The sequence below is a fragment of the Bactrocera oleae genome, chromosome 2, assembly GCF_042242935.1.
Source record: "Bactrocera oleae isolate idBacOlea1 chromosome 2, idBacOlea1, whole genome shotgun sequence".
Classification (NCBI taxonomy): Eukaryota; Metazoa; Arthropoda; class Insecta; order Diptera; family Tephritidae; genus Bactrocera; species Bactrocera oleae.
Genome location: NC_091536.1, coordinates 86,764,361 through 86,789,568, shown reverse-complemented (window position 1 = coordinate 86,789,568; position 25,208 = coordinate 86,764,361). Strand labels below are relative to the sequence as shown.

Here is a 25,208-nt window from a genome sequence, read left to right as displayed (position 1 = left end):
TTCAGATCTATATCTCAAAAACTAGGGACTAGTTCGCGTACGTCGACAGTCAGATGAACAGACCGATGAACATGGCTATATCTATCGACGTTTCTTCATGGGTGCTACAAACTTCGTGGTAAACCTAATATACTCTGTTGAGGGTATAACAAGAAAAAACTTAGGTAAGACTCATCGGTGTAGGTGGCAGCTGTTACAAGTGACCAAATACACTTTTCCTCATTCTCACAGATGGTTGTGTAACACGAGAACCATAACTGAAACTGACGTGGTGGCTGGAGGGTGCAGCGCCCTTACAACTTTGTTAAAGTTACCTCGCTACTATCAATATATTACACACACATATACACATTTACACTCGCGCACGCTGACTGCTCTGCCTTCGTAATAGCTCAATATGTAGCTGTTGGTACAGAGGGGAAATGCACAATTGTGTGCTCAAACATACCTATACTTATGTATATATATGTAAGCACTTCAGGTTCTTGGCATTGATTGCATTTTCTTTCGTATCGGCACTGCAGGACGATGCCGTGCACTGGTGCAATGTCCCTTTGCCTTTGGAAGGACCTTCTTCGCATTAAGCCAACGTCTTCGTATGTGCTGGCACACGAAGTGCAAAGTCTGTTCTTCCTCTTGTGTGTTTGCTTTTATATGTATATTATATAAGATTCGCTCCTTTTTCATATTTCCCTTTTATTTATTCGAATACTTTAAACACACACACTCTGATGCGAATATGTGTTTAAGTTGTACGCTCCATTAGAGCTATGTTTGGTATATGCGATTGTAGCAAACTTTGATTATGCTCGCGGTGAGTACGGGAGAACTACAGCGTACATATGGCGAAGCCAACTACCGCGCCAACGAATAGTTACTTATTACTGTGTATTTCTTTAACCTCTTGCCTTTCTACACCTTTCGGTCTGGGCGGCATACACAGCGATTACCAGCTGCTATTACGTTGTGAATATTATACATGTGTGTATGTAAGTGCCTGTCTTATTGAAATTTTAAACTCTTGTGTTTAACTTAGCTTAACGGTTCGGTTTTCCGGAGCTTTAAGTTCGAAAAGTTTTCCACTAAGTTTTAATTTACGGTAATGTTTTGTTTAATGGTGGTCTCTTCTTGGCAGGCAATGTCAAACCTCGGAATGAATTGCTGATATGAAAAAGTACCTTGTAAAGTTCTTTATCTGGCATCTGGTATTCTATACATGTTGAATAACACATTGAATAGGAGGATAGGCGCAGACAATGTACGCATATATTATTCTATAGTTTGGTGATCGCCATCGGCTATGCTGCGAATTTGCTATAAAGCAAAAGATTCTATCCTATTGATGGAAGTCAAATGAACTAGAAAAAGCGTGCTTCGGTAGTAGAAGCTTTATCTCTTTATCTCAAAAATCATTTTCTCATACATAAGTATTCTCATTCGTCGTTTAGTGTCTGTCAGATCTTGCAGATTTTGTGTCACAATCGAAATCTGAGATGCAAACTTTATGTCATGCCGACTAAGACTATTCGTTCTTGCCGTTAGATAGTTTTCTCTATCTAACTACCTTAAGCTACCTCAAAATATATAATATATTATACCTTTAGTAAAAAAAAAATTTATCTTTTTATAAAATCTAAATTTTTAGCTGAGAAACAAAATGAATACTGATATTTTCTCGCTGTAAATGGCGTAAGTTTATTTCTGTATGAAGATATTTCAATAAAATTTCAAAACGGCAACATGCATTCCAAAAAAATTACCCTTATAATATATAGCGGAAGTTCTGCTGAGTAACGTTTCATCAGTTATAGGAAATAAATTTGTTTCTAGCGCCAATCACTAATTTGCAATTTACATTCAAATAGTGACACTATTGTGAATGTTGCATCGGAAGAAGATAAACCGAAGTGGAAAAAACCAAAATGCTAATTATATTCTTCAAGTCAAGTCAATACAATACTTTTTTTGACACATGTCAATTGCATTTTATTTCATTTGTCGAAATGTTACAATTCTTGCAATAAATAAATAAATAAATAATTATTTTTTAAACATTATTTTTTTTTTTTTGCTTTTAATAAATAAATAAATTATGGTATAAATAATAGATTGTTCGGTAATAAATAAATAAATAAATATAAATAAAATAAGAAGCAACTATAAGTTGTACGCTTCTTATGTTTCTGTATGAGTTTGTTTGAGTTCACAATTAATTTCCCATTGAGTTATTATAAAATATGGTTAGAAATATTTGGCAACTGTGTTTACATAAAATTATGTTCCAACAACTCGTGCTTGCCTCGTGTTTTCTGAAACGCTTAAAGCTACTTGAATCTTGGCTATGTCGACCATTATAGGTCATTATAGCGCTGTGGCGCCAATAAATAAATAAATAAATTATGTAATAAATAAATTAGCACATTAGATTTTTGCATAAATTAAATAGGCACAACTTGACGTTTATTGTCTTAGGCGTATTATTAAAAACACTATTTCTTCACTAAATGCTAAAATAAATAAATAAATAAGTTATTTTGTAATTTTCTTTAAAATGGCATTTGTTTAAGAGGGAAATGTTTAGCTCAACACTTTTGTTAGCAAGTGTTTTACTCGATTGTTGTTTCTGTTATTTTTTGGCGTAAAAATAAACACCTTATTAAGTTAATAAATAAATAATGCTTAATCACCTAAGAGTGGCATCGATTTGTTCATTGTCTTGCTCCTAAGTGTTTTTGTTCTTCATAAAAAATCGATAAATAAATAAATATTTTATTAAATAAGTAATTTTTACACCATTGTGAAAATTGTATTTCACCACATTATAAGCAATAAATAAATAAATAATTGTGTATAAAAAATATTTGTCGTTTTTTGGACATAAAATGTCAATAAATATGTATATAAATAAATAAATATTATAAATAGTTATTTGTTGTTTTGTCTACGACACTTTGAAATTGCCTAAATCCTAAAACTGCAATAAATAACCCACACCCGAAAAACGTATCCATTTACAATGCAAATCGCTTAAAACTACATTCACAAAACATCGTCTTTAATAAATATCTGGTTTGTATATAAATATATGCATATATTTCAATGAATATTTCACACCGCCTTTGCGTAAATGAGCTAAGCAGAAAATCAGGATGTTCATCGAAAATCTTCTCTTTTGTTTATATATCTATAACATTTTATCGCTACATAAAAGTTATTTAGTAAAAAATTTTCAAGGCAGCATTTCTATTTTGTTTATTGTTTGGAATATACCAATATGGAAATCGCTTTATCTACTCTTTTCTGCCAAGCACACTTTCATTGTAAACTATCTCGCACTATTTTTCTTCCAATATCCTTTCAATACTTAAAGCTAAATTCTTTTGTTCATAGAACTTAAAGTGATATATCATAGATATATGGCTTTCCAGTGTTACCAAAGCGTGTTTTCTGAACATTTTTACAGTGAGTAAATAGTTTTGGTAATGCATAGAGTAATGTTTGAACTTGTGAAACACGTAGTATTTGATGAACTTTTGAAACACTTTGCATAAACGGTAAAAAAAGTGATAATTTATATACTGTATCATCTTTGCTTCAAGAAAATACATTTCTAAAATGTGTTTAACCCTTTTTGGCTATAAATGTGCAATAAGTTCATACATTACCGTATGCATTACCAAGCTACTTCGCCACTAGGTGTATTTATACATCTTTCAGTGATGTTGTTATATCAAATGTTCGATAGAACCGTTACAACGTTGCCAAATTTCATACGAAACAATACTAACTGTACATTTAAGAGATTCAAGAATTATCAACAGCATAATTAAGCACTGCTATTGCCTCTAAAATAACAACATTGTAAAAGTTTACAGGCACTTTCTTTCGTTTATAAATAAATAAATAATTGAATAAATAAATAAATTACTGAACTTCTTAGCATCCAAGTATAAATATGTTTTCGTTATAATTGAAATAAATAAATAAATATTTTGTATATATTCAATAAATAAATAGCAATAAATTAATGATTTGTCTTTAAGGCCATTATTTTGTTACACCAAACTATCATACCTAAATGTCTTTTTTCTACGCGTCGCCTCAATTACAACTTTCGTCTAAATTCTTCGCTCGCTTACAACTGATAGGGATGACAAAACTGATAGACCAGACGTTGTGAGCGCTCGGTCTTCTTCATGATACCCTTTTTGTAATATTGCCGTATGGAACGCGACAATTTGTCGTAATTCATAGCTGGCCGATTTTTGCGTCCACCCCACAATTTAGCTACACGCACCGAATCTTCAATTTTGAAAATGCCTCGGTTGCGGTCGATCCAACGTATGGCCGTGCCGTGAGCATGCGGTTCGGCGAGAAGTTCCTTGAGGAACTGCCAAAGGTGTATGTGTGAGCCACCGCTGCGGCCGGTGCGCTTGGCGTCAGTTGCTTTTGTTGTTGTGGTTGTTGTTGTGCCGGCAACAGCTAGAGCGCTGGTGGTGGGCAGCATATCTTCATCATCTAAAAGTGTAAAAAAATCGTTGATTAATTTGCACAAAAGGAGGTTAAAGTGTTGCAGTATGAAGCTTACCGTCGCTTTCTGCCGCATTGTTGTTGAAATGATAGCGCCATACCTCTAGCTGTGCGTATAGGTCAGAGCCGCTCTGAAATAAAATAAATCAACGATTTTTATTAAGCTTGTAAATAAATTGTTATCATCTTATAAGATAGTTTTTATGAATTTTTGCAAAATTTCAAATAAAAAAAGTAATTACTCGAGTTTGTACAGCGGTACAAATACCCATTACTTGTATGATTTTACCAGAAAGTGGTTTATACAACAGTACAAACCAGAATAGAAATAAAAAAAGATCCATAGTTCCCACCACGAAAAGATGTGAATTTATGTATATTTCGGAAAACTGAAAAGTTCTCCATTTTAATACATATGTTTTGTAGCCGTTGCCTTATTTGGTCGCACAATTGAGCCGTGACGCATGTTTTCATATATAAAAAAAGAGCTACAGACGAAAATAACTTTGGATGACCGTAAATGAAGTTGGTCGAGATAGTTGATGTTCTAAAGATATCAGAAGAATGTTTTCAACAAAAAAGTTCCGAACGAGCTTACAACTGAGAAAAAGCGATGGAAAAATTTCTTCAAATTACTCCTACATCCACAGTACTTGCGGATTTTATTCTCAATCGATTATTTGTTCTCAGACTTAAAGAAAAAATTCGCTGGAAAGGAAAACGGCTACATTGAAGTAGTAATCGCCGAGCCTGAGGCCTATTTTGAAGCAAATGTGCCCTTACTATAAAATTAGTTAGAAAATCGGGTTGATATGATTCGAATAACATCCCATTACATGCTAAATAAAAAGGTTTAGATTAATTCTGTGATTTCAACAAGTATTTCCTTCGACATTTTAGTGATGTGAAAAAAGTATAAAAATGCAGATAGATAACTTATATTTATCCTTCGTTACGACTTTCTTCATAGTATGTAACACAAATTCTAGAAATGTAATGATTGGCTCATTATGACCCGACTTGATTGCTGAAGGGTTAATAAAAGTGAAGTTCAAATAAATAATATTAATGTACTTTGGGTTTATAAGCACATACTACTTCTTTTTATCACAAGAAATTGAGTCAATTTCTCAGTCGAAGATGAGGTATCACTTATTATATAGAAAGGGTAGGTGGAGATAAAGATGTGAATGATCCAAATTTAGTTTATATTTATGTTTAAAAGCTGTAAATATGAAATGTGGAAAACACAAAAAAAGCTTAACATGTAATTATAGTTTCAAATCGGGCAAGGGCTTAGAATCATCATCTCAACAACCACTTATATGTACTTGTATATCTTTCAAAATACTTAATATTTGTATATACGTTGTATAGATGCATGGAATACTGCAATTATCCTTTAACTATTTACACTATCTACATAATTACTTAATATACACATGTACTTATATATCCATTATCTTAACAATCGATTTTCCCGTGAGGCCATAATGAGCAATACCGAAAATATCAACACCCATTAACTGTGTCAGTCAATAAAACCCAAAAATAAGGCTGCGCAGCCATGGGCAACAGCGTACTACACACTCGCTGCTACATATTTTCATCACGCTTATGCACACATAAATACATGTATATATATATGCATACATAAATACATGTATATATATATGCATTTCATTTTGTATCGAAATTCGGCCTTGTCGCGACGAAAGTCAACAGCTCTCATTTGCATACGCTAAGTTAATTCCAAAGTCAGTCAAAACTTAGTAATTTATGCGGTGCCATCATTACAGTTTCTGTTTTTATCTTGTCTTTTCTAAGAATTATGTAAGCGCCCAACGAATACGCAGTGTGAGAGTGCGTGTGTGGAAAGAGAGATGGCGCGATTACACAATTCGATAACGACAAATAACTGGTATTAGCGGCGATTTTTGGAAGTTTAACCAAAATAAGCATTTTGTTTTAATTGCAACTGACTATATATGTAGCTGTATATATAAATATATAAATGTATATATCAATATATATATATAATATATAAATAATCGGATGCTTACATATATACATATATATGTTAGCTCGACCTTTGACCAAACTATACTTTTACTGCATGTGGGCTATGGACTCTCGCGGAGGCTTAGTTTTTGGAAATAGTTTTTTTGTAAGCTTATTGCTCTTCTGTTTGTTATTTGTTTCTTTAATAGTGTAGAGAAAATGATTATGCGATTTGAACAGTAATATATTTATGTATGTTTTCGTTTATAAATACATAAAAAGCTGAGTTGTGATTGTGCAATTATTGTGATTTTGTTGTAGTAAATTATTAATTAAAATTTATTTTTGTTGTGAATATTTTTTATTTGTTTATAGTTTTTGTTTTATATAATTTGTAGTCTTTTTCTACAGTTTTGTTTCTATCGGCCAGTTTGTATAGCTGCTATATGCTATTGTAGTCCGGTCTGAACAATTTGTTCAGAAATTACGACGTTGCTTTGGAACACAACCCGTGCTCAATTTCGTGAAAATATATTGTCAAATGAAAAATTTTTCCATACCAGAACTTGATTTCGATCGTTCAGTTTATGCCATACAAATATATATTTTATAATTAGAAGCTATTTAGAAAGGTTAGTTCGTTTCTGGCGAGAATCCGATCTTTAGCTTTTCACTTAGTTGAGTTTGTGACCTTCAAGGCCTAGCCTAGAACTGAAGAAGTTGAATTTAAATTATTTCATACAGTTTTTCGAGATTCAATGTCGTTCAATGTCTTTTTGTAGCATCTAATTTAAACCTAATTAGGAAGAAGAAGCGCAATGATTTCAACTTGATATCGATATTTTCATATTTCTCCCATTTAGTTCAATCAATGCTGATTTACTCGTCACCGAAATCATATTGCTAAAGAAAAACAAAAAATAAAGAAGCAACAAATGCCACCTCTCTACCAGCAACAACAGCACTAACATGCGTGCTTCCAGCAACAAAAACAAATAAACAAAAAATAAATGAAAAGCCAAATGCAACACAAAGCCGGCGCGTTGCCATTCAGCCGAGATTGCATTGATGGAATATTTTCATTTACAATTGACACGCTAACCAACAGCAGTACCAAAAACTGCAACAGCAACAAGCAGACACAATACAAACGAGTAACGAGTAACGAAACCCAAAAAACCATTAATATTGTGATATTTATAGACAAGAGCATAAGAGTGGGCCAGTAGCGATCAGACCCCATCGTCACTGCGCCGAATCGGCTGTCATGGTGGTGAATGTGCGTCGAGGGAGGCGAGCGGGCGGTGGGTTGAGACTGGCCCAACACCGTGGTTGGCTACAAAACAGCCAAAGCGCCAAAAGACACGCAATCTACAATACGGCACAGTATTGTTGTACAACAACAACAACAGTAACGGTCTTATTGTATATATAACTACAACAACCATAATGACAAAATCGGCTCACTTTCACCTTGCAATGTCGTTGCTGGTCGTTGGCTCAGTTACTTTATTTCCACATCGTCATGCGAGTTGTGTTGTTTTTGCCATTGCTGTTTCGACTGTTTCGACTGTTTATAGTGTTGTTGTTCACCGAATTGTTGTTGTTGCTGTGGCGTTCAACATGCCACTCGGCAGCTTGCTCGTCTCTTTCCCCAAACAACTAAATTTATATGGTTGTTGTTGTTGTTGTTGCTGCCGCTTTTGTTGCTTTTTCACATTATGCACATCGCATCAACTTTGGGTAAATTATCACAATTCGGCGCATAATAATTTTTCAGCTGGTCGCGACGAAGCAACAACAACGAACGGCCTTTCGGGCCCCTTCCGCCGCCAGTAGTCGTTGCAGCGGTGCGAACGTAGTGACGGTGCTGTCGTCATGATAGCGGCGACAGCTACAATTTCACCAAACAACCTTCACATTCGCGCATTCTTTTTCACCTTCGTCCATGACCACGGTTACTGATTTTTTCATTTCGCTTTTTCAATTCATCGATTGCATTTCTTCGGCGACGTCGATTGTGTCTGGCTGGTGTGCGACTTTGACGTGATCACGGTCAATCTGTCGCTGTTACCAACACTCTGCTTACTCTTCCTCTTAGCACTACCAAAAGAGTGTCGTCGATATGAAGTCGTTCTGGTTACGAATTTGTTTTGATTGCTGCCGAGCACGTCGTTATTGCCGCTGTTGTTGCATTTGCCGGTTTTGTTGTCATTTTCGATTTTTCATTTTTTATTTTGCGCAATTTTTTTCGCGTTTCTGATTTCGTCGATTTGGCTTATATTGCTGCAAGTTTGCCGATCGGCGTTACCGTACGATTTAAAAATCATTTTCTTATACTTTCGGAAGCTTTTTTGGTTTTCTCTCGCTATGTACTTCTCTGAGAGTATGATTAGAAATGCTCTTAAGGGTCTTTATGGAAATAAGCGGTTGAAATTGTAAATAAATTCAGAATATTTGTTGCATCACAAGGGATCAAAGTCTTAGCATTACTTCTGATTTTCGTTTTAGGTTAACTTCATATTTTAGAAACGTTGTTGAGGTCCTGTACTGAGTTCCAAAATAATGCTAAACTTCGAAATTTTTCGGTCTTCTGTTCTTCGGAGGTCAGGATAACTACTAATTCTCCTAATTTATAAGAAATTTTTTGGAGAAAAGTATAGTCCTAATATAAAGTTAGCATAACTTGAGGGTTACAAGAAATCTTGTATGTTATTGGCTTAAAAATCTCGAGGTTTTATCGTTTTTCCGATAGTTTCTTATTGACCTCGAGAGAGGCTAACAAATTATTCCTCTGTTTACGAAATTATATACTCGTATTTGAAGGGATTCAACTGTTTGACTTTTCAAAGAATTGCTTATCAAAGTTGGGTAGGTTAGGTTAGTTTGATCGCAAGAGAACTGGGGTGTGCCCGGGTCTTAAAATTATATATAATTTATGCTTATCGCAATTTTTGTTGGGTATTTTAAAATTTTTATTCGAAATTCTTGAGTACTACAAATAGCCAGTGTTTCTACCGGTGGCAACACCGTTCAATATTTTGCGCAAGTGTAGCTCGTTTTAATTTTATTGTTTTTGCTTTATTGTTGCACTTGTTTTCCATATCATTTGGTGCTAGTCATTTACTTTCGTTTGCATACCCGTTTATAGAACAAAAACAACAAGAAACAACAAAAAACTACAGTAAAAACTCATCATCAATAAAGCTCATTTAACGCGCTTCTCTCGCTCCTTTTCATACTCTATCGCGCTCTCCCTCTACCACTTTAATCGCTGCATTCCAGCGTTTCAACTCGATTACTGTTGATACTTTTTCCATTAGTCTTCCTCCTTTCTTTCGGATCTTCCATTTGGTTAGTCCAAAAATAAATTTAACACATTTTTGTTGTTATTGCTTTTAACTAGTCACTCGATCCACGCTCTGCACCGCTCACCGTTGGCCACTTGGGTCGGTGTTGTGGTGCGTTAAAAGCTTACTAATCATTACTAGTTTCAGCCGTGTTTTGTTGTTGTTGTTGGTGGCGTTTGAGCACCTTACTATTGCGCTGGCATTGTTGTTGCTATTTGGGTTTTAGTTTAATTATGACTTTTAGGCGCGAGCGCTGCTTCTTCATTGAGTTAGTGTGTGTGTACGTGTGTCGGGCATATACGAAAATGACGTCACCGCAGTTACGAAACTTGTTTCCTCGATTCTCTTGTCTTATCTTCGCTACTTTGCTGCTTTGTTGTTACCTATTTATTTGTGTTTGATTAATTTCCAACTGTCCATTTATGTGCAAAATTAAATTTTGACCAATTGATTTTTTGTAACCCATTTATATTTGTTATATGAGCATTGGGAAGCTGGTGCGACCACTTCTTTCCACTCTTTTGTTGCTGTTTTTGGGTCTTTTAATGATAAACAGTGCTTTCGTTAATTGTCCACCTTTAAGCATCTTTGAAAGCGTCTTCCGCACATGCCGCTCCGCTCGCCCGTATCTGAACCAACTCGCTGTAAAAACTGTATTTTTAGAGCAAATGCATATTAAAGCTTACGGCATTTACGGTGTCGCACGCAAACATACATGACATCAGTTATAATAGAAAAGCTACCTTACATTTTGCGCTCTGTTTTTCTGTGCTCTACTTAATACAAGGGACGGCTTAGTAAACAAGTTGCGATTGCGCAATTGAAATTTGGTATATAATTTTAAGAAAAGTTATTGGCCCTAATAAGAGCTTTCTTGGCATTTATCGATATACCGTTTGTATGCAATTGTTTTGAATTTATCGATAATTTGATCTTCAGAAAAATGTTTTTGCATTAATCGATAATGCGACTCTTCACAAAATGTTTTTGTTTTTCACTCACCTCTGGCACTCGTCGCTTAAATTCTTCCTCACTGAGTAATATCAGTGCTGCACCATTTTCTGGGAACTTCGCCTCCAAATCTTCGATTTCTGGCAATTTGAATTGTGCTACTGTGGAACGTAGCCAAGAGTGTGCTTGGGATACCGACCAATCGCAGGGATCTGAAAAAGAGACGAGAACAATTAAACCCAATGCTTCCAGTAGAGAGTCGGTAAAATAGACGCAGTCACTATTCAAAAAGAAACATACGCCGGAGTCATCTTTAAATGCTCTGATAAATTTTTTAAATTGAATATCTTCACTTGGGTGGCAAAATATATGTGACTTTATATGCTTATTAGCACATAGAGGTTATAGCATAAATAGCTCTCCAAAACTTTCGGCAGCATTTCGACCACGTACTAAAGTCCCGTAGAAAGCGCTAGAAAGATAATTCGTAGTCTTTCTATAATTGATATTCGAAATGATGAAGAACCGAATATATAATCCAGAAAGGTTGTTATTAGGTAAAGTGGACCTCAAGCCAAATAGTTTAACGTTAAGTCATGAATGATGTATGAATTTTGAGGTTATGATATTGATATCACGAATTTTTTAGAGTTCAACGAAATTAGATTTCAGATATTTTGTTAAATTTGAGGTTAAAATTTTCTTAAGATGTGGTATTTGGACTAAAACTGCTACAGCCTCTGAAGACTAAATTCTTGAATACCTTGAAACATTCCCAATTAAATTGAAAGTCTTAAAGATAAATTTGGGTTTCGGAACTTTAGAAACTTTCTTAAAAATACTATGAAACTTCCCAGCAACCTTAAAAATTAACGATATTATGTCTATTATCGAACGGAGGAAAGAACAATTGTTATAAAAGAGATAAAGAATCGTTTGAAATCACACGCCAAAATGCATTGAGTTTTAATATGAGTATATTACTTACCTTGTGATATCTGCAGTTTGGCACAGGTCTCCACGGCCTGGCTCTTCGTATCCTCGAGTGCCATTGAGATCACTTGTTCGATATTACCACCAACTTCATTCATGCTACAACCCATGGGGATGTGGTTCTCTGCGAAGAACTCTCGTAGCATTTGATGATCCTGACTTTTCTGTTGTTGTTGTTGCTGATGCAGCTGTTGTTGTTGTACGGGCATCGCTGTAGTCGGTTTCAAATGACATTCACTGTTGCCGTTGTTGTAATCGTTATAAGCTCCGTTGGAGAACTCCTTTTTATCGAGCAACATATTCAGATCGATCAAAGTCTCCACATCAGCATCGAGCGGTTCCGATTTAATATCGGGCCACGACGAATGCGGTGACGGTGCTTCACAATTTGATTCTGGTGGCGACGGTGGTAGGATGTGTAACTCTTGCTTAATATTGCAGGCATCTAGCGAAGGATATGGCGATGAGGGGTGTAATGATGAACGCGACGAGCTCAACGAGGAACTCTGCGACTCGAAACAACTGGCGAATTGTGATTGCGGAAAACCGTATTCCGATTGAGCGGGACTCGATTGGGGTGAAGGATAAATATGCGGATACGGTGGTGGTGGTATCAATTGATTCGGCGACTTAAGCATCGATTGTGGTTGTGGCTCACGCTTGATCTCCTCCGGCAGGGAGATAGTGGAACCGAACGACCAAGCTTGCTCGACTTTAATCTGTGGTGGCGTTAATAAGTTATGAAACGGCACGGCGGATGGGGACAACGTTGGCGTTGTTGTTGGTGTAGTGGGTGTATTACAACCAAATTGATATACTATAGTGGGTATATTCCCGTTTGTTTGAGCACAATCCTGAGGTAGTAGTGATAGATCGAAGTTTTCGGCATAGGCGGCGAAAGGATCGTTGTAGGTAGACGAAGACGACGCAGAGGACGTGGACGCGGATGTGTTGGATGGTTCGAGAAATGCGTTTGCGCAAACTGCTTTTTCCACTTTAAGTGAAAGCGAGAGTTGAGCGGATGATTGCATCGGCGTTGTTTTGTGTGTAGTAGAAGGTGTTAGCTGCAGATGAGGCACTATGGTGGGTGGCGCCAAGCAATTGCGTTGAGTTAACTGAAATGAGGCGAGCGGAAGAAAAAATGTGTTCTAGTTGAATACTTCACAAAAGTACAAATGGTCGATTTTTTTAGAAATAAAATTTTCTAAGTTTTTATAAAAAAAAATTTTTAAGCACTCACTATAAAGCGCCTTACGAATACGTCGGTTACGCACACTCACTTTTTTAAGAAACTATTTGCTATATTTGTTTTTGAAAGGAAATCGTTTTTTATCTAGCCACTTAAATTGTGTTGTATTAGCAAAGGTGCGCGATAACCACAGCCTTGACTTCCGCGTACGTTTCCATCGAAATCAGATCAATCATACAGTGTGGCCTTTGGCGGAGCGAATGCCGCTGAGTATACCGTCAACAAAGCGCGTCATTCTGAAACTAGTCGCCACAGCTTCTATAACAGCACTAAATATTTCTGTTGCGCCGCGCCAAACTCCAAAGCGTATGATTTACCTCACTTAGTGCTGCCATTTTCCAAACGCTTAGCAATGCAAATCGAGACGTTTGCGTGTTGGATGGTATGACGCCACAACTATCGGGTGCGATCTGAAGTGAGGCGACTCAGAGAAAATTCCCAAACGAAAATGCATTTATGCAAGCTGTGAAAGCCCACATTTTGAGTTACTCAAAACACCCCCGTCCAAGCGATAAAACCCTCAACCCCGCGCGAATGTTCGTGTGTGTATAAAAACACGACAGCGCCACGGAGCCCCGAACACTCGTAAATGTTAAGCTTGTGTTTGTACGTAAGGGTGCAATGTGAGCGCAAATGCATGCGCTTAAAGCTCTCAGCTCCAGCCAAAGCGTAGCTGTATTGCTAATCGCTCAAACTGTTCTTCATTAACTTTGTATTTTAGAATTTCCGCGCGTCAGTGGAGCAAAGCGAAAAAATAAAGCTTGGTGTTACTAAAGTTGCATTTCATGCTAGAACTAGTTTTGCCGTTTTAGCTAACTTTTATGCCATTAACGCCGCTCAATATTCTGTGCGCTTTGTTCTTAAGAGATTCGTGGAAAAGCGCTCAATCACTGAATAGCATAAGCTTGAGCGCGTAGTTAAAAACTGAGCTGTTACTACTATTGATATGTATATTTTATTGATACTATTTCGATTTGAAGTTGGCTGAATGTGTTTGTGATGATATTAAAAACATTTTTCTCTCTTTTTATATTTTGTATATGTACGTGTCTATTTAAAATTTTAATTACTTTTTTGCGCTGCTAATATGCGCCTTGAGACGCATGTTCAACGCGTTGCACAGTAGATCGGATTTATACCAATTTTCTATATACACTTACAAGTATATTTGTTTCCCTAAACGATATTGCTTTGTCATTTGTTCAGTGTAATCATTATTATCACAATTATGATTACGATTGTAGTTAGTAATGCAGTTAGATAATTAAAGTATAAAACCAATGGTAATCATGAAAATTATAGCCGTTCCCACGACAGTAGCAATCGGAACGCAACCGGAACGGACCCGGATTTTATCGGGCCAAAGACTGTCAACTCGGCATAATTCTGCTGCTACAAAAACTACAATAACAATATGAAAATTATACTAATCGTAATCATGAAAATTATGACTAAAATGAGAATTTGTAATTTAGATATTTAAAGATTTGCTTGTTACTAATGGTAATCATGAAACATATGATTACAATTACAGTATTTTAATTTCATAATAAAAGTTTAACTTATTACGAATACTAATTATGAAAATTACGTTTATGATTACATTAATTGTATTTAGCTAATTAAAGATTTACTTGTTACTAATGGTAATCATAAAAATTAGGACTGCGATTGCATTATTGTAATGTAGATAATCAAACATGTACTTGTTACTGATGGTAATCATGAATGTTATGATTTCGATTACAATATTGTAATTAAATAATTAAAGATGTACTTGTTACTAATAATAATCATAAAAATTATAATTATGATTAAAGTATTGTAATAAATTAATTACAGATTAACTTGTTATTAAAGGTATTATCTATTGTACTTAGATAATTAAAGATTTACTTCTTACAAATGGTAATCATGAGGTATTGCGCGATTATGATTACATAATAACAATTCATGTTCAATGTGGTAATCAAGAAAATTATTATAACGTTTAATTTCTGTTATAATTTCAGTAATGATCATGAATAGTAAGATTACGATTAAATAATTGTACAATAATTAAATAATGTAGGTAATGTTTCGAAATTCAGTATTACTTATGAACTTTATAAATTTGAAATTGCTTTGCATTTTATGACCGTTATACACACACTGTGCGTTATTTACTTTGTGCTATTGTTGTTGTCATTCGTGTTTGTTTAGCAGTTGCCAGCGGCCGATTTTTGAAACTGATTCGGGGTTTTCCAACGCCAAGCCAGTTTGCGCTCAAGCTCGATCAAGCGTGAGCAGCAAAAGTAAGCGAGCTAAGTTCTAAGCATACGTGAGTACCTTTGCTTATACACATGCTGATACATACATACATGCATATATATGGCATGTAGTGCCGACGGCAGTAGCTATTTTATTCGAACATTGTTTGAAATTTATATGCGCGAATTTACTTCATATGCTATACATACGAGTATATGTGTGTATGTGTTTGTACGCTTGTTGTATATTAAAATGCAGACATAAATATGTAAATGCCAACTAGTCACGAAGTTATTACATTTTTTATTGTGCTACGCTGACTGAAAAATTGAAAATAAGTAAAATAAATTAAAAACTGAAATGAAACGCTATAGAAATACGAGTACAACAACAAATGGGGGAATGTAGAATAACCCAAAGTTTGGAAAATGCTTACGCTGGGACTTTACAACAACACGTCAGCGGCTGCTGGCTGCTGGCAGCTGGTAATTGGAGTACTGATGTGGGCAGATACGTTGAATATGCCATGAACTGTGCCTGTAACCGTACCATTTGTTTTATTTTGTTGTTACTTTCATGTTATTAAAACAAATACAAACAACAACAAATCGTGTAACCGCGTATTATACAACAACAACCTGGCAGTATGTGTCAATTGTGCGGGAAAATTAATTGATTTTAATTTCTAAAAATAACTTTGCGACATGACCGTTTCACCAGCAAAACAGCCCGATCCCTCTGCCCGTCACACAATGTTGTTGTGTACAATGAGACGTATTGTGTTCGCGCGTAAAAAAAATATATATATTTCTATTCGATTTATGACGTTTGCGCGTTGAACTCAGAATTTATTAGCTGCAACATTGACAGGTGTCGGGGCGCAAAGGCAGTAGAAAAAGAAGAATGACAGTTAAGAAATGAAAATAATAAAACAACAATCACTATTGATTTGCTATTCACATGCCGAGTTAAGGCTCACAATTGTTTACGAGTATATCTTGATTGCTAGATACAGTTGTCTCTTGCCGCAATTCGTTACGTTAACTTAACTAGAAGAGATTTAGAACATTTTATATTTCGTGTTGTCCCATTGTGTGAACACTTGGAAAACGTGAGGCGCGTTGGTTTTTCTGTTTCACACAAACAAAACAATCGCAGCGTTTGTTTGCGGGCATTTTATTAAAGAGCAGGAAGTTCATTGGAATTTCCACAGTGATCTAATTTTGTGCGCAATATGGCACGAACAGAACAAGGCGGGAAGAATGCTAAAAGCATATTTTTACTACATTAAATGGGCAAACAAAAAATGTTAACACTATTAATTTATAGCGGTACGTTCGTATGACATTGTAGTTAAATGGTATTTCATACTATAACTTAATGAAGTGGGGAAGCAGTTCTTATATGAAGACGGTTTGTTTAGTCTACTGTATACGAATGTATATGGGAAATTGCTAATTGACTCAACTAAGCCTTGTATGGTGCTATTTTTATGAAAAATTGCAACATTAACAAAAAAATTTTATTTTATAAAAATAATATAAAAAACTATTAAAAAATCTGTTAGGGCTAACTTACTTTAGTTCCTGGTAAAACTTACAACGATTTTTAATTCAAATTTATAATTTAGCAGAAATAAATTTTCTTGAATTAAATGATATTTAAAATTTTTAATTCTGTGTTACATATTTTTTCAGACGAACCTTTTATGGAACATCTCTACTAATAATTATAAAACGCCTCCCTGTTATTCTTTTTTGAAATACCGCTTTTTTTAATTTCTACCGTAATAAATATCGTGATCGTTTCGTGTGAGAAAAAAAATATCGTGCTCACACTATATTTAGTATTTATATTATTTAGAGAGATATTGTTAGTCGTATTAGATGTATTCGAATCTATGCGAACGGTTGCCACATTTCACTATTATATGTTTACTGGAATACTAATAATGCAGTAAAGCCTATTCAGGTCTTTAAAATATTTTAAAAATTTAAATGATCGGCAATGAGAAAACTTTGAGCAAACATAAATACATATGTATGGGTACATACATATCAAATAAGTAAAATTGTAAAACAATAATTAAAAAAATTAAAAATAAAATTATTCAAAAAAATTCAATTCAATATTTTTTTTTATGTTAACTGAAGAAATATATATTTTATTATCTATTAAAAATTAAAAATTATTCTATATTCAATTTTCTTTTTCAATTTAATATTATCTATATTTTGCAGTATATAATTGTATACAATTCCTAGTGAATGTAAAGACCACACCCACTACAGGAAGCACAAAATATGTTTATAATTTTCATAATACACATAATCAGCAAATTAATTCCTTTTACATTCTCCTTCACAAGCGGAGTACAACGCCATCGCAACACACACTCACTCAGCGCCAACCAGGTTCGTTGCTTAAGTCTTTCGTTTGCTTTGCTCAACTCCAAGCAAATTTCATTGATTTTGGTTGAAATTGAAATATTCGATTTTAATTTGAAATTCATTAATTCCAACGGCACTCGATGATCATTTGCGGTTTTAGAAACCTGACTGAGAAACAGCATATCTAGTAATTGAAAATGCTAAAAGCAGAAAAATTCGCGATTTTAGTTGAAGTTAGAAATATTAAGGCATACAAAAAAAAAAAATGATAATGCACATTCTTGGGCGTTGCGTTATGGCATAGTTTTTCTTTTGTCGTTTAATGCCAGTTTTATATTGCGCCTTCAAGTGAATTGCTTTTGTTTTCTTTTTTGAAGGTCTTTGCATGACGAGTGTCTTTGGTCTTTTCGCTCGTGAATCATCGCTACTACGCCTTTGATAGTGGCAATTTTAAATGAAATATGCTCAAAGCATTGCACAATATACGCAAACGACGCATAGCATTTAAAATGAAAAAAAAGATAACAACAATAACAATAGCACTACCATAACAGACTGCTATGCGTTGCCCTAAGCGAAGACCGAGGGGGGCAAAACACACGTAGCAGAAAAGTAAAAAGGCAAAATAACTTTATACATAGTAATAAAATAAAGAACAAACAGCTCACAAATGTCCAGATAATTTATGTGCATGTCAGCGGCCGCAGGAAAACACCATTTCATACTCGCCAGAAATATGCACTGACATCGGCTGATATGTACACAAACACAAATACATACAAATGCAAACAAACATTTGCTAAGTACCAGCAGGCATTGCAACGCCTGGTGAAGGGTTATGCCTTGCTCGTTACTATCGCTGGCCAAATGCCCAGTACAACGCAGCTCCGGCCGTCACGTGCGCATGCGTGTTGACAGTGCTAGTCGCCGTGCGCTCGGCCACACGACTGCTTGCTGCGCATTTGAATGCGTTCTAAGTGAATGCCTTTATTGTTTTTGTTGTTTATGGATTTTTGCATATTCACAAACGCCCGCTTGCGCACTTCTAATTCTGTGGGCGTTTAACTGAATTGGCTTTGCGCTGCCATCGCTTCACGCCGGCGTTCCCGTCATCGTTTCATGACAACGTGCTTATGCTATTTTTGCACCGATCATTATTTTGTAGCGCATTGCACTCATTTTGTATGCAAAACTTTATGCTCAATCATAAACTGACGCAAGTTAAGTACTCGAATTTAAGTATTTTTCCCTATCAGCGCATTAAATCAGTGCTACCATTATGTGGTGGATTGTGTGCAATTTGTTGTTGTTGCAAAGTGCTGTGTTTGGTATGTGCCTTATAAGTTATTTGTAAAAACTAATGCTAAACCTTGATAAGCATGACTTTGATAAATAACCAGTAATATCATCTGTAATGATAATACAATGAAGTGTCTTGATAATTGGATTTAAATTTATAATAAATTTATTATCCACCACTAAATTATGTTTGAGAAATATTGGCTGAGTTTTTTTTTAAATATTAATTAGAAATATTTGCCACATGAAAAAAAAATAATAATTGATTCTTCATATTTTATTATTTTTTATTAATTAAATCCATGTACCCTAATTTTAAAATTTTTGTCCAAAAAGTCAAAAAGTGGCAAGCATGTTACATAGATTTAATTTATTTCGTTATTTTCAACTTTTTCAAACTCCGAATATGCTTTCTGCTTACATTATAAATAAATATTTATAAAAGTATGTGCAGCTCAATTTTTTCATATAAAAATGGTATGGAAACGGTAAATAGTTTTCATGTTTAAAATATTGTGTCAACTTTCTTATAAAAAAGTTTTAAAAATTTACGTCTTCATGTTTTGTTATAAATACTTTATTTAAAATATCTACAACATTTTTACAATTTTGAAGTACAAAAGTGGCGATTCTTTTTTTTTTTACCATAGTAATATATCATAGTATTGTATGTATTTTTTATACAATAACATAAGGCCTACTGATTTTGACGTGTGCGATTTTTAATGAAAATTTGCGTTGTTGGAAAAATGTTCTTAATGTTTTAAATTAAAAAAAAAAATAAACGTGCTTGGAACATTAGAAGCTAGGTTTACATTAAATTTTGTGAAAGCATTTTTTTTTTTGTAAAAGATAAAAATAAAAGTTATAGGGCTTTTCCTTACTTTGCCATACAACTTTTTTATAAATTGCTTGTAGTTTTGCCGTAAATCGAGATAAACCGTGTATTAAAAATTAATACATGCCCCTCCTCTTCCCGACCTTAGATCGCCCGTAAATTATTTTTCCCTTATTTTTTGTTATTTTATTATTCATTTCCAATGGGTTTCAACCTACTATGCATTCCTTTCGTTTTTTACTATTTCCAAAGCCTTCTGCACTCCGTTCCTCTATTGATGGTATGTTTAAGAATTTTGTTTTTAATTTCTTAATTTTTTCCATGATTTTTCGTGACAGAGCGTTGCTTTTTGTATACTTATATCGTAACTAACAATTCAATAATGCACAAAAAATCAACGTGAAAAGTACAATATGCCACTTGAATATCTCAAAAGTACATATGGTATGTAAAGATATGCATGTATGCGCCAAGATTCCAGCATTTATTTAGTTCCACAAAATACCAAAAGATATTTGATTTGGAAAAATTCCCGTTTTGACTAGTAATGAGATATTGGTTTTTATCAAAACGTCGCTGAGGGGAAAATCTATTTTTAACTTTATTGTAAGATAAATTTACGACGGACTCAATTTGGCTACCGTGCAACGCAGAATTCATTTTATTTCTGGAAATCCCTTTACGTGAGTGTAACTGAGCACATATATTTAGCAATCAATTACTATTTACCGTTTGTTAGTCATCAACAGTCTACTGCTCAATTAATTCTCATCAATTCAGAGTCAACTAAACATATTCGTATTAGTGTGTGTATCTGAGGCTGAAATAGGTATATTAAGAATGCAACTATAATTGAGAGCAAAATCCCAACAATGCAGTCGAAGAAAATAGGGAGCGCAACTCGGGTTATTAATATTGAATGACGCTTATTATTTATAGGATTTTCCAAATTTGCAAATTTAGAAATTTATGAAAAAATCATTGTCTTAATTTAAATTGCTAATTTTTTTTGAATCCGAAATGAAAATGAGTCGTTTGTTTTAAACACATTAATCAGTTGAGTACTAGAATAGCTATATGAGATATTTTATATTCTAGATATAAAATTATTAAATTGTATAGCGCAACGCTGCCTGTGTATAAACCGTTAAAATAGTGGTCACTGTAATGGCAGAGGAAATTTATATATATTTTTGAAATATAAATAGCTCTCATGGTTTAATATTAAATAGTTTGTATGTTGCCACCTGCTTGAAAAAGCCAAATAACAAAAAACTAGAAAATAGGGAAATATCTAAACTGTAAAGGCTTAGAAAAACTTGTAATGGAAAATATTTTATGTAAGGGTTGCCACCTTTTTCGAATTATAAACTTCACACAGTTGATTGAATTTTTGAGTTATTTATGTTTATAAAAAAATAGGTTCAGCCTAAAATAGTTTAAAATTGCTTACAGTTGAACACATTTCCGGGGAGGGTTGCCAAGTAAAAGATTTGATTCAGAATATTTATTTATTATTTAAAATTTATAAGAAAAACAAGTTAGAAATACGAGTATATGGGCATAAATACAAAGAGGTTTGCAACCGCTTGGATTGGAAAATTTTTTTAAGAAGAGTTACATATTAAATTTAAATTTACATTTTTTTGATCAGATTTGACTTGAAAATCGAGTTTAGACCGTATGGGTTTTAATCTAAAGAAGCTCAAAAAAGCTTACAGCTGAAAAACAAAATTTGGTGAGCATTGCTACCATTTCTGAATCAAAAAAAAATATAATTTATAAAATTTATAACAGAAACAAATTAAAAAGTAAGGTTATCAATCCGCAGAGGTCAAAAGAAGTTTACAATTGAAAAAAAATTGAGTAGCGTTGCCACCTATTTGTCATTTTTTTGAATAAATGTAATTAATTAAAGAAATATTACAATTAGGGCATCAAAATAAACGGGTTTGAGAAAGACTACTATTGGCAATATGGTTTGAAGCAGGTTGCCAGCTGTTTGAAATATTTAATTAAAATTGTAGATTTAATACTAAAATATACGTATCAAATGAGAAGTATTTAAAAAATTACATGGAAATCAAGAGCCTATACATCGATATCTACACGAACCATTAATATCTTAACTGGAATATGAAAATCGCTTTTATTTTTGGAGTTAACCAAAGATTTTTGTACAAAAAAATTCTTATGCAATTATTATATTTTTTCGAAGTACATATAGCTTACAGCAGCTTTATTTCTCGTAGCACAGCTGTACGTACTTAAGCTCGCAAATACATACTAACGAATATCCATATGTATCTTTATATTATTGTACATATGGAGGTATGTGTGTGTGATCAGAACATAGCTATTATGAAATCCAGTTTTTTAAGACACCCACCACCAACAACAACACACAACAGCAAGTAAGCAGCAACAACAGTAACAATGTGTAAAAATGACACAAATAAAAAGTACGAGCATAACAAAATCAAGCGCTTGCGCACGATCAAATAAATGGGTTTGTACGCGCTAACCAGCGATCTGTGTGAATATAAAATCAATATAAAAGACAAGATATAAATAAATACCAAAAAATAAACATAATAATAAAAATAAAAATAAAACAAAAATAATTCCAACACCATTTTGTTATGTAAGAACACACAAGTGTTTATTTACACATGGGTTTGTGTAAGTGTGTGTGTGCGCCAACTTGTTTTCATGCTTGGCTTATAACGTTCGCCAGTGATCCACATACATAAATATAAATGAAAGATTATTTGCATTTGTTCTTCTTACATATTCAAATGGTGCTGGCGTTGTTGTTGTTTTTGTTGCTGCTGTTAGTTGTTGTGCGCACCAATTTGTTATAATTTTAATGCTTGTTTATTACTTTGTGTATTTGTGCCTGTGTGTGTGTATGTGTGCTGAGTTGGTTTTTTCTACGTTCTGCGCAGTGGCAACTGACCCAGCCCACCCCATCGGCCGCGGTGCGCCAAAGTAATACCGAACGGTTAGCAGCGTTTGCCTTTTGCCTCTTGCCATTTGGCGTTTGGCGTTTGTCAGTCACCGCTGAACAAAGAATTATTAGACTCAACTTGATTTGTATTTATAATTCAACCTTGAACAGCTACAAGCAACTGGTACCGTAGAAGTAGCAGCGTTGCAGAGAGAACCTGTACAAATTTACAAGTCTTGTTTTTGCTGTCGATTTTTTTCCACTTTTTGTACCTTTTATTGCCTTTGGTAATGGAAATGTAGCGTGAAGTAATAAAACCGGCACGAAGTGTTCAATTAGTATTGATTTTCAAATCTTTTATTCTAAATTTACATTTGCAATTAAGCTGAGTTCACAGTTAGCTTGGTAATTACATTGAGTGCATCGTACGCCGCTCCCTTTGGCGACGCTGAACCGCTCCTGCAACGCTCAATCAAACATTTCAGTGTCAGTTGCGAACGCTTTTATCTACATATTGCAATAGACTCGTTTATTTATGCGAGTATATGTTAATATTATGAATTTGAATTGCATATTAGAATAGAGCGGGGGAAAAATTAACGACATGGCGGTACAGACTGGTGTAAACTTAAATTTTTCTAAGCAAATAAGCTTGTATTTCACTAGACGGCTTTTATATGCCATCTAATCGTGATAAATTAATATGTGAGTATATACAGGGTGCACCAACAGTTTGATTTGACAACTGTATATTGACGTAGTGGTCGTAGTTCCCTAACACTTTGCGTTAAAACACTTATTAGAAATATAATATATCATATTTATCGAGCATCATGCGCAATTGACATTGACGTGTTCGATACACCATATTTCTGTTTGCTCGCTCTGCTATTTGGTCAAATATTTAACATGAGAAAACAGAAACAAAGTCAATAAGTTAAATTCGATACCAGAGAGTTTGGGGATATATTATTTAAGTGGTAGGTTTCTTCAGTTTTTAGATAAGACCAGTTCTACTTTGGAAATAAATGCACTGGAAAAAGTTCATTGAGCTAATGATTTATATTTTCATTCGGATGAGTTTTCATATTAATTAACGCACATCTAGTTCGTTATCTGTGAGTGAGTTATGCCGTATGAAGGGTCAGATTATATATTTTTTTCTGTTTCGAGGCTATCAATAAGGTCTCTTAACAAAAGAAGCATATTTCAGCTTAAAGTTAAAGTCGACGCATGAAACCAAATAGAGAATTCAAAGTATCAGTTCGACGTCAGTCGCTTTTACCTAACTAGAATATACCCACATGTGTAGCCAGGGTCTGTCAACTCACACAGCAGAAATATATATTGGCTATAAGTAATGATATTAGATAGTGGAATGTTTTCGGTAGGAATTCAGTTTCAATGTAAACAATAAGGGCGAAATCCGGCTGAGACATCCAGATAAAAGCCTCTGCAATTGTTAATTGTCGTTAAAACAAAGTCCCTGACAATTTACTACATTGCGAATCCTTACGAACTTGTTTACACAAATTTTTTAGCTCCATTTGGCTTCGTATAATGATTTAATAGACTTTCAGGATCGATCTTATGTTAGATTTTTTTTTTTACTTTTTGGTTAGTATTAATAAAGTATGCCGAAAAATCTCTTGCACTTGAACCACCCCATAGATATTTATGCATTTAGATTAGCTGCAAATCGCACGAGCCGCACACCAAAGTGATAGCCATCAGGTTGCGCTCGGCCTGCAACCAGTTGGCCTTGGCTGCTGCTGTGGCGGCCAGTTGTTGGCTGTGCCTGTTGCAGTGGCAGCGAGCTGGTAGCAAACAAAGAATGCATGCATTTAAATAAAAATTAAAATTATATTAATTTATAGTCGCATTGCAATTGCGGCAATTCGCGCTTGTAGATGCACGAGTAGTTGCAAGCTGAAGCGTTTTTGTCTTATGGCAAGTGTGCAACAGTCCTTACCACTAAATCTCAATTTGTTCTACAGAAGATCATTTGAATGCAAACTCTATGATGTGCCTCTGCAAAGCGCTGTAGCTATTCGCGAAGCGTGTGTGTGAGTGTTAGTTTCGCTAAGTCCGTGTGGCACGTTTCTGCAATAATCTGAAATAATCGCATTACAAGAAATGCCGCAGGCATGTCGTAGCTAACTTACATTGCCGCGCGCGGCTTAATTAATTAAAGCCGTGGGCACGGTGTTGGCGCGACAGCAAAGAGTGACGAAGAGTGTCACTGCCGCGGCTGGTAGCTGCGTATGCGTGGGTTGTGCCGTTGGATCTGTCACAAAATAATAAGAAACTTATATACATATTGTTTCGAATTATGCAAACATTTTAGAATCAAAGCACTTCAGCTATTTAAGTCAACAAAAACAACAACAAAGTGTTTGTAAAGTTG

The 25,208-nt window shown here is 34.5% G+C and overlaps 1 protein-coding gene across 3 annotated transcripts in view; it reads right to left on the bottom strand.

Moving 5' to 3' along the window:
* Nucleotides 1–1,960: 1,960 nt before the first annotated feature.
* The window catches only part of Ets98B (DNA-binding protein Ets98B), a 32,223-nt gene continuing 8,975 nt past the window's right edge, over nt 1,961–25,208 (bottom strand). Inside the window, exons 1-5 of one of the 3 annotated variants that reach the window (XM_036361282.2) lie at nt 13,066–13,596; nt 11,821–12,940; nt 10,884–11,044; nt 4,589–4,661; nt 1,961–4,518 (exon numbers count right to left, since the gene is read on the bottom strand). In XM_036361282.2, the coding sequence (XP_036217175.2) occupies nt 4,136–4,518; nt 4,589–4,661; nt 10,884–11,044; nt 11,821–12,856 (1,653 nt within the window). In that variant the 5' untranslated portion in view covers nt 12,857–12,940; nt 13,066–13,596 and the 3' untranslated portion in view covers nt 1,961–4,135. Of the gene's footprint in view, nt 4,519–4,588; nt 4,662–10,883; nt 11,045–11,820; nt 12,941–13,065; nt 13,597–25,208 lie in introns of those variants that run through there. The other 2 variants (XM_036361283.2, XM_014241406.3) reach the window with 2 other exon arrangements.